General features: G+C 42.3%; 1 protein-coding gene across 1 annotated transcript; it reads left to right on the plus strand.

Moving 5' to 3' along the window:
- The first annotated feature begins 3,308 nt into the window (after positions 1-3,308).
- opn3 (opsin 3) lies at positions 3,309-9,968 on the plus strand. Its single transcript, XM_041050014.1, has 4 exons — positions 3,309-3,763; positions 5,919-6,238; positions 8,196-8,447; positions 9,149-9,968. Exons 1-4 carry the CDS (start codon positions 3,445-3,447, stop codon positions 9,419-9,421), a joined length of 1,164 nt encoding a protein of 387 aa, XP_040905948.1. The 5' UTR covers positions 3,309-3,444; the 3' UTR covers positions 9,422-9,968.
- The last annotated feature ends 35 nt before the right edge of the window (positions 9,969-10,003 follow it).

A 10,003-nucleotide genomic window follows, 5' to 3' on the forward strand; every position in this document is an offset into this window, starting at 1 on the left:
TTACATTTAGATTTTGTACAGTTTCAAACAACATGTAAGGTGTTAATTCGTGAGTATTAGACACAGCCAGGCTAACTGTTTCCATCTGTTTCCAAACTGCTACTTAATCACACACATTTGCCCATTTTCAGTCTTTATGCCAAGTTAAGCTAACCACTTCCTGGCAGTAGCTTCATATTCAGCATAGATATGTGAGAGTGGTATTGATTTTTTTCTTTTAACTCTTAGCAAGAAAGGGCATAAATATATTTCCCCAAATGCTGAATTGTTTCTTTACCCTCCACTCTGTTAGTCTGTGTTTTAAAAGCTGCATAGATTTCTTTGACAGCTTGGAAATGATTCACTGTCTTGTTCTGGCTTTTTTTGGTGCATGACTTTGCTTTTTCTGTTTGAAATAAGGATTGTGCTTTTAATTTCTAAGATAAGCAATAACAATAAACCTTTACAACTAAAACCGCCTTTCCAGCAGAATGTAAAAATGAAAGTCAACAAATTAACACCTTCATTTTTGCCTGCAGGTGTGTGGCCATGCATAAAAAGCAGTTCTATATAATTGAATAAGCTTACAGAGCCTGAACATCACCTCTTCTCCGGAGCTCCTCATGTGCTTGTTCACACGAGACAATAGGCTATTTACTCAGTGAACCACTGCGGCATGACTACAGAGTATCAGTAAAGGTATAATGATATTGAATTATGTGTGGATGTGCCAGTGGTGGTGGTAGAACTTGTGCAGAGCTTTGTCATGTCTGAGGTACTGACATTTGTGACAGTGAAAAGCCACTTAAAAATTCATTACAGAGCCAATTCACAGCAGAGTGAGTGCGATGCTATAGTAATTGCATCTCGGGGGGCACGGCAGTAGATGCTTATGTGTACGCTAAAGACTGAAGGCTGATATGCTTAGAGATTACCTTTAATAACTCCACTCAGTGGAATGTTCATTGCCTCTCATTAAATTGAGAGACAGTAAAACAAATGGGAAAAGAGTGAGAGATGGACAGATAGAAAGACTGTGAGAAATACGTTGATTGGAAGCTTGACCTTGTTGCAGAAACCACAGACAAAAGAGGAAATTTAAACCATTTAAACCAACCAGCACATGAAAGAGAGACACTTCCAGAGAACATACCAGACCTAGATTTGAAGGATCTCTTGTCAATAAAGCATGTTCAACTTCTGGCATTTACCACACATATTGGAATTGTATTTCCTGAGGATATTTCAGTGCCACTGACCTATTTATTAACTGGATCTCACTATTTATTTTGAAGTGGTGCTGGTCTGAACAATAAATCCATGGATCACTGGTGATGCAAGTGTTTTCCAGCACATTAGCATTATCACACTGATGTTCTTCTGCAGCCTTCTTTGTACTGAGAGGTCAGTATTAATCATAAGAAAGCAATGTGACATGTGACAGCACATTTCAGGAAAACAAACAATTGTCCACAGCGCTCACAGTTCCCTTTATAACGTCCTTGTGGTAAAAAGGAGAACACATTTCATTACAGTGCCAGACTGCAGCATAAATCCTGGAAACTATATGAAGATTAGAAAGCGTCATCAATAATTTGAATGAAATACCTTCAAACAGTGAATGAGCAGGACAAGTGGATCAGTAGATAAGCTGCAGCATATAATTAAAACATTTCTGGACTCTGTGCACATCCTCAGAGTACGCGCTCATCTCTTGTGTTATTCGAGAGAGATCTTCTATTTTGAATCAACCTGTAGGCACAGAGAAATGAGGTCATACGCAAACATCGTCGCTGCAGGAATCCAGCATTTCAACACGGTGACATTTCTCTGTGGACAAAATAAGAACAACTGGTGAAAGGAGAGCACCCCCAAAATGTCACAGTAGGTATAGACACACAACAGAGTTGCTGTGTAGTCACCATTTGGTAACTGGTGCGTGTGAAACTGTACGTTTGGTGATTTGGGAAGTGACTTCTGACCACTGTCAGACCTCCCCACAGAGGCTCTACGTGCTAAAAATGCACACATCACTTTGCATCGTGGAAAGCCACTTTTTGCCACTGGCGCCTCCCGTTCTGAAGAGCACACTCTGTCCTATTATTCTTTCTTTCAAAAAAAAGGAGAAAAAAAAAGGTTCACCACTATGATCAAAACAGTTGTAGATACCTATAACTTACTATAGGCAAGGGCATACTTAATTAATTCGTAAGCCCACAGTTATACTACCTTGTGGACATGTACACAGACAGCTGCTCAAACCACAGACGCATGGCTGTTCTTATTATACTACTTTCAAGTCCACTATAGTAAGGGTTGACCTTTGGAGTCTGTCCTTGGCATAGTGGCCTCTCGGACTTGTCATAACAAATTGGTGGGTACAGGGATGTCAGCACACCCTCTAATGACAAATTTACGTCACTCGGACCCAAGCAGACTTTTGAGTATTCGCCAGTTGCAGAAAGTAGCTTTATGCTACTTTTTAGTCCGCTTCATGTTCTGTCACCATCTGCCTTGTTGTAGCATATTGGTGTTTGGGTCATAAGAAATTGGAGGGTACACAGACGTACGCACAGGGCCTCAGGTACACCCTAGCAGACCCTCACGACACTAGTTTAAGGCCCCAGTGAGTAGTTGGGGTACAAGAAACATGCAACAGATGTTTTGATTCTTGTCAGCAGCCTGGACAATTTGTCAGTGTTAGTAATAGAGCTTGTTCCTCGTTTGCCTGTTTATGAATGTGAGTGTTAATGGTTGGAGATTTTATTCGGTTTCCAAGTGTCCATTCCAAACTGCAAACGAATGTAATTTGCATTCACAAATACATTTAAACATTTCAAAACACCACATGTAAACTTTTTTTTTTTTTTTTTTTTGGACAATAAGTAAAATATGTATGCAGTCTTGGCGGAGAGGTATAAATTTAAAAAAAATCATAATAAGACGACGGTCTTGATAATTGAATTAAAGACTAAATCAATTTCCTCACTGCTGGTCACACTAAAGCGGGAGATCATTTGGAGACTTTGGTTTCAAAATAAAAGCATGAAAGATGAAGGTGTAGACAGCATGGCTTCCAAGTGAAACTGTAAATTTGTAAATCTATTAATTTGTCATATCAGAGCAGGTATTTCAGAAACGATGTTCTTAAATGCTCCCCCTATGTATTCTTCAACCAGCTTTAAATACCCTGTAATAAGGCCTGTGATCGTTGCCAAATATGTAGGTCAAAAACGATTTTACTTTGAAAGTGCAGCCGAATTTTCCACGTGTATAATCTGTCTGACTTGACATGGAGGGGTACGTTGACCCACTTTCAGCAAGCGACAGTCTCGGGTTGGTTTGAATTAGCGGCGCGGGCAGCGCGTGGAGGAGCGACATGGACCTGACAGTCTCTCGCGTCCAGACCGCGCGCTGACAGAGCGAGCGCAGCACAATGCTGGAAACCAAGTTTTTATCCACGCAATGAATCCTGCCAACGAAACCAGAGCCGAGAGAAGTACAGAACATTATCTTTTTGCAGTTGGCACCTACAAACTTCTGGCTTTTACCATCGGGACCATTGGAGTATTCGGCTTTTGTAATAACGTTGTTGTCATCATACTGTACTGTAAATTCAAGAGACTCCGGACGCCCACCAATTTGTTACTGGTCAACATAAGTTTGAGTGATCTTCTGGTTTCTGTCATCGGAATAAACTTTACGTTTGCTTCGTGCGTCAAAGGCGGATGGATTTGGAGCCAGGCAACATGCGTGTGGGACGGCTTCAGCAACAGCTTATTCGGTGAGAGCAAATGAGATGAGAAAACTACTTATTTACACTAGCGTGTATTTCACCCTTTTTACTAATATAGTTCAAGCCGAGTTTATTAAATCTTAGTTTCGAACTGTACGCAAACATAAGAGCAGAATGTAATTATGTGAAAAGCAGAGAGAAGCTCATTCACAATATATAACGCAGGAAAGGAGGATATTTCACGTGGATATATGTTCTGTAAAAAGCTTATAGATTGTAAATAATCATAATAACAATAATAATTAATACATTTTTGTGTAACTGTAAAATATAGTGAACCATTTTCTGTTTGCTCTGGTGCGCACTTCCACAGAATTTGAAGACGATAAAAATTCAGTGTGGCTCAAAAACTGACCCTCTGCGCCCTCCGCTCATGATGAACTGCAGTAAAATGCAACGACCTTGAAGTGCTTCCTTTTTTTTTTTTCCTGTTATCAAACAGTACAGTATGTTCTAATGTAAAGTGAGCATATATATTAGACTGTTTTTGTCTCCTCCATTGCGCCTACAGCTTCCATTGTTACTGAAACACAATTGCCCATTTATGACCAGCATAACTGTGTTCAGCACTGAAGTGTGAATGAACACTCGGGGTCCTTCTCAGGGTCCCACCCCCCTAGGAATTACAGCTGGGGAGGATGGATGTGTGATAATTAGCTCATTAGTGCAAACCTGCAAGCCTTTTGCTGCTTTATCAGCAAACTGAACACAGAGATGCAGTGGAAGGCTGCCTTCTTTTACTGTCATCCTTCTGTCCTAATTTCAAATCCAAAGTATGCAAAGTTGCGGTTTACATCCAGATCTATAGTTAATATTCTTCCATCCATGGTGTAAGCGTGTTTTCTTTCATCATTGAGATGACATTGAACAGAAAGGACGTGGTGTCCTGCTGCTTTGGCACACACTCACAGGGGCAAGACAAACCTGGCAGATAATAGAAATTTCAATTACAGTAACAACCCCCTCCTGAGGGCTCACCTGCCCCTCCCGTGTTATTCACAGTACAGTACTGCAGTTGAAATGTTACTTGTGTTCTGTGTGACATTTTTCCATGAGAAAATCCAAGGTCATACAATTAGCTGTGGCATGATGTGGTATGAACATTGCAATTATGGAGAGCCTGGCTCCCAGCACCTGCTGATAAAATGAGCATAATAAAGGGCTCCCTGCTGACATAGGTGTTATCTATATATGCATATATATCTATATCTATATCTTCATCCATATATATATATATAGATAGATAGATAGAGAGAGAGAGAGAGAGAGAGAGAGAGAGAGAGACATACAGCTGATGAGTACATAAACTGGGGTTTACATAAATAAATCTCGTGACTATCTGTGTCCTCTACACATGAACATGTGAATATATCTTATGTTTTACCCAGTGGAGGCTGGTGTCAGTGTGACCGACACACACAGACACACACACATGGGCCAGAGGGCTTGTGTGGCGACAGGGCTGCAGCAATAAGCCCTGGCAGTTCTGTCAATGCACGTCCTTCCCACTGAAACCCTAGCTGGGTAGCTGTGGCTCAAGTTCAGTGCATAATGTGAAACATGTTCCTGTAATAGTGTGTTTGTAAGCTGTGTGTCCGTTTGTTGACACTGTTCCGGTGTTGTCCTCATGAATATGGATATTAATAAATTACAGAGTTTGAAAAGGGTACTGAAGTGTGTAATTGGATAGAGGATATAGACTACGTGAACGTGCTTGATGTGTATTGACAGAAAAGATGCAGAATCAATTTCAGTTCAGTTTCGTTTGTAGCTTAAATGCCAAATAAAACTGAGAACAAAAGGATGCACAGGATGAACATGAGAGCTGCAAATATTCGAATATAAGATGTATGCAGCATTAGAAGCAAACCGTGTTACTTTGTGTGAAAGCAGGCTGTGCAATGCAGACGAAGGTCTTAAAGGTATGTGTGTGTGGGAGTAAAGAGTCTTTCTGTGAGTTTTCAAGGATTCACTGCAGAGTGCGTGAATGTGATGTTCACAACCAAGACTTTCAGAATTCTGTTTATACAGGGTATGATGAAACTCCTTCAGTCTTAAGAGACGCTGAGTAGCCACTGACCCAGATCCTGCACTGAGCGCTCTGCGTTACTCAGCGTGGCTGTCTCTCTCCCTCTGCTGCCAGGCATTGTTTCCATCATGACTTTGGCTGCCCTGGCCTATGAGCGCTACATCCGGGTTGTCCATGCGCAGGTCGTGGACTTCCCCTGGGCGTGGCGGGCCATTGCCCACATCTGGCTGTACTCCCTAGCCTGGACGGGGGCTCCTCTGCTGGGGTGGAACCGCTACACTCTGGAGATCCATCAGCTGGGATGCTCGCTGGACTGGGCGTCCAAGGACCCAAATGATGCCTCCTTCATCCTCTTCTTCCTCCTGGCCTGTTTCTTTGTGCCTGTAGGTGTCATGATCTACTGCTACGGGAACATCCTCTATACAGTGCAAATGGTAAGGCAAGGAGATGTACTTTCTTCTGTTGTGCTTTAAGCATATTTAATAAATGATGAATGAGTGAGGCCGCAAAAAGGAAACAATTACAGACTTGTGAATGGAGGGTTGCTGATCAAAATCCAAAATCTGGGAAGGGAACATTAAACATGTAGAAACTGCCAACGCGCCCCCCCCCCCCCCCCGCCCACACACACACACTTTGATATTACAACTCATTTCAGCACTTTTCAGTTCAGCTTCACTCAGGTTACAGTGGAACTGACTCTTCGACTGACTCGCAAACTGAAAATTTAACTTCTTTCAGTACTTCTTCTTTTAACTGCCACTTCAGGTAAAATGTCAGCTGGTTCAGTATAACTCTTACTGATGTCTACCAACAAACACGCAAACATTTTCTTCAGAAAATGAAGTGTAGCCTTTTCTAATCACTGGTGTGAAGTATTAAATGCATGCCTGATAAAAAGATCTTCGGGATGTTATTACTTTCAGCCAAGGTCTGTACAGATACAGACTTTGCAGACTTTTTCATTTTAATGAAAAGAAACTCCTCGACCTTTGCTGGCCAAGTGCTGCTTTTTGCTCCTTTTTCATTACAGACTCTGTTATCACAATATGAGTCTGTGCCTTCAGGCCTTGCTCTGCACAGTGGAAATCATTGGGAAAACTCAGTGTTCATTGTGCCTGTGCTGAGCCGGAGAAGTGCAGCCTTTAAGTGTCACTGATGTCATAGAGGACAGGTGAGCTTGCTGTGAGGATGAGGCTTAAGCTTTTGTGTTTACGTTAATCATTCCTGCAAAAAATACCACAGAACTTTCTTTGTTAGAAATAAGGGAACCTTTATCATCTTCATCTGTTTGTACTACCAAGCAGATGGCCACTATGGTGTTTGAACAAGTAATATGTAAGCAAACGTGTAAATGACAAAAACAAATCAACTGACCCAGGTGTCTGTCTGCATCACACTCTGGTGCAGCTGCTATCTTTACTTCCTGAAGTGTTCACAACCTTGTAGGAATTGTGAGCTGCTACTTCCTCACAGCCTCGAGCTCAAGCACCACAAAACTCTCAGCCCCCTCCGCAACTCCCTGAGCACTTCAGAGGCCTTGGGAGGACTCATCACACGTCACAGCATTTTGGGAGATGCTATGAAAATCTTCAAAGAGAAGTAGCCTGAACCCTACAGAGTATTTCTGGCTTGATAGAAAATGAAAGAAAAGCACTTCGCCTGCTTTGCACAGAGCAAGTGTCTTAGTGCATTTACAACAGCTTCAGTGCACCTCGCCATTGATTCTACAAGTCAAGTCTCTGGAATCTAAATACAGATGTCACAGGAGTCACTGCTCTTACTGAAACAATGGCCAGTTAAACAGTCTCTGGGACTAAAGCTCCTGTCATCCGTGACTTTGAAACCCTCTTTCAAAGTCTTATGTTTACAAAATCAGATCCAGCTGGGCCTGCTCAGCATTTTTACACATACCACAGAGAGCGATGTGATGTTAAGTGCTTAATTGTACCATGCAGTGCGCCTGTGTGGAAGCACCTGCCTTCGTTATGTTTCTGCACTCATCTATTCAGGTTTTTCCTTTAATTTGTCACCCGTCTGTGGACGATAAATAAAAACAGAGCTTGTGAATTCGTGAATAAAAATAGAAGCTTGCAGTGATTCAATCAGCTGCTGTAGACTGTCCTGAGGGAGTCTGGAAAATAGCCATATGCTCTATCATCTCAACTCCTCAGCTGAAGGGTATAAGCTAATCCACAGTGTCAGCCACTCTATTTTTGAGTTAGTGCAACCTTGTTTCCATGAGGTGTCAGCCATTACCAATCTTAAATAATCGTGTATGCCCCCAGCCCACCAGTTTGACAACTACTGTAATTCTAATGACCCCCTCATCCCCCCCCCCCGCCCCCCCTCTTCATGATGGCCTCTTATTCTCTTCTCTGTTTCCTGTAGCTGCGATCCATCCAGGACCTCCAGACGGTTCAGATCATCAAAATCTTGCGTTACGAGAAGAAGGTCGCGGTCATGTTTCTCCTGATGATCTCCTGCTTCCTGGTGTGTTGGACACCCTATGCTGTTGTGTCCATGATGGAGGCTTTTGGCAGGAAAAGCATGGTCTCTCCTACGCTGGCCATCATCCCTTCGTTCTTTGCCAAGTCCAGCACAGCCTATAATCCCCTCATCTATGTGTTCATGAGCAGAAAGGTTTGTAATCATGAAATATTGTCATTCTGTACATATAATGTGACATCAGTAAACTGTGTACCTCTCCAGCACTTATTTCTTGCTACATGTAGCCGATGAGGGTGAAGTCAGCGGTGTGTGTGTGTTGCTGCTGTCTTGAATACAGTATGTGTGTTTCACTGGACAGTTCTGTGGTTTCAGTCGATCTTTTTTCCCCCTCCAGTGACCACAGCAGAACTTCAAATTTAATATGGGCAAATGGGGCAAATCAATGGCATCTCATACAGGGGGGATGGTTTGGCCTCCTCTAGTGCTGCTTCAGTTTGTGGTTTGAGTAGAAAAACAAGAAGTATTTTTAGATTTACAAAGAAACTAGTATTTTTGTGAACATTTTTTATTTTTTTTGAAAATCAGAATTTGATTTTCCACCTAATTTTTTTTCACCTTATTTAGAGGGAAAAATCAGCAAAATGTGGGAAAAGACCTATTTCAAAATGAGAATAAAATGTGCATCATAGTGTTCTTTGACTTAAATGAACAGAATGCGTTTATTGTGTGTGTGGGAGTGAAATTGTCACATTCGTCTTAGTTTGGTGGCATCCTTAGGGGCTGACATCTTGTGTGTTTGACAGACAAATGAGTGAGGACAGGGTGCTATTTCATCTCCTTGTTAAATAACATCCTTTTGTCTCTTTGCTCTCCTCCTCCTCATTCTCTCACAGTTCCGACGCTGTTTGCTGCAGCTGCTCTGTTCGCGGCTCTCTTGGCTGCAGCGCAGCCTCAAAGAGCGCCCCCTGGCTCCGGTTGAGCGCCCCATCCGGCCGATCGTGGTGTCCGGCGCTTGCGGCAGCAGGGACCGCCCCAAGAAGAGGGTGACCTTCAGCTCCTCTTCCATCGTCTTCATTATCACCAGCGATAACTTCCACCACCTGGATGTGACTTCCAAAGCTGGAGGCTCCTCTGAGGTTAATGTCATTCAAGTGAGGCCACTGTGATTCACAAGGACTGGACTTCTCACCCCACCACTCAGTATGCCTTAGGATGTAACATGCAATTCCAAGCCAAAATAACCCCGTCTGACCTCCTTAGATGTTTCTGCGTTTACACACAGTTACAGACTTATTACCAGTTAATTGTAAATATCCAACTGTCAGCCCAAGATCTCAACTGAACCTATTTCCTGACAGTGTTTTGTCCAAGCAGGTAGTATGAAAGTGTGACATCCTCATCTAACATCAGCTGTGGTGACATAAGTACGTAATGATGTAGTTATTAACAGTTATGTCTCTCTTAGAAAAAGAATCACACTTATTTGTCAGATATGCCATACAGTATATGTGACAACTGTAGGACTGTGTCGAGCACTTAGGGGCCGGCGGTGTAATGGACCTGAGTTTGGATCAACATGTGATAGCAGATTGTTTTGGTTGGTACCCAACTGAAAATGTGTAAAATGGAAAATAAGCCTTAGCTCCTTAGCCATAAACCATAGTACACAAACTGACATTACTGTGTATGGATTCAATAAAGAGATCATATTTTAAGCTACCAAGCTTGTGTACCTTATCTTATTTCGC

The sequence above is a fragment of the Toxotes jaculatrix genome, chromosome 11 (genome assembly GCF_017976425.1).
Source record: "Toxotes jaculatrix isolate fToxJac2 chromosome 11, fToxJac2.pri, whole genome shotgun sequence".
Lineage (NCBI taxonomy): Eukaryota > Metazoa > Chordata > Actinopteri > Toxotidae > Toxotes > Toxotes jaculatrix.

Excerpts from the sequence above, each read along its gene's own strand:
- opn3 (XM_041050014.1), top strand. The coding sequence starts at position 3,445 with ATGAATCCTGCCAACGAAACCAGAGCCGAGAGAAGTACAGAACATTAT. Across the intron at positions 3,764-5,918 it reads CTTCAGCAACAGCTTATTCG|GCATTGTTTCCATCATGACT; the intron begins GTGAGAGCAAAT and ends CTCTGCTGCCAG. Across the intron at positions 6,239-8,195 it reads TCCTCTATACAGTGCAAATG|CTGCGATCCATCCAGGACCT; the intron begins GTAAGGCAAGGA and ends TGTTTCCTGTAG.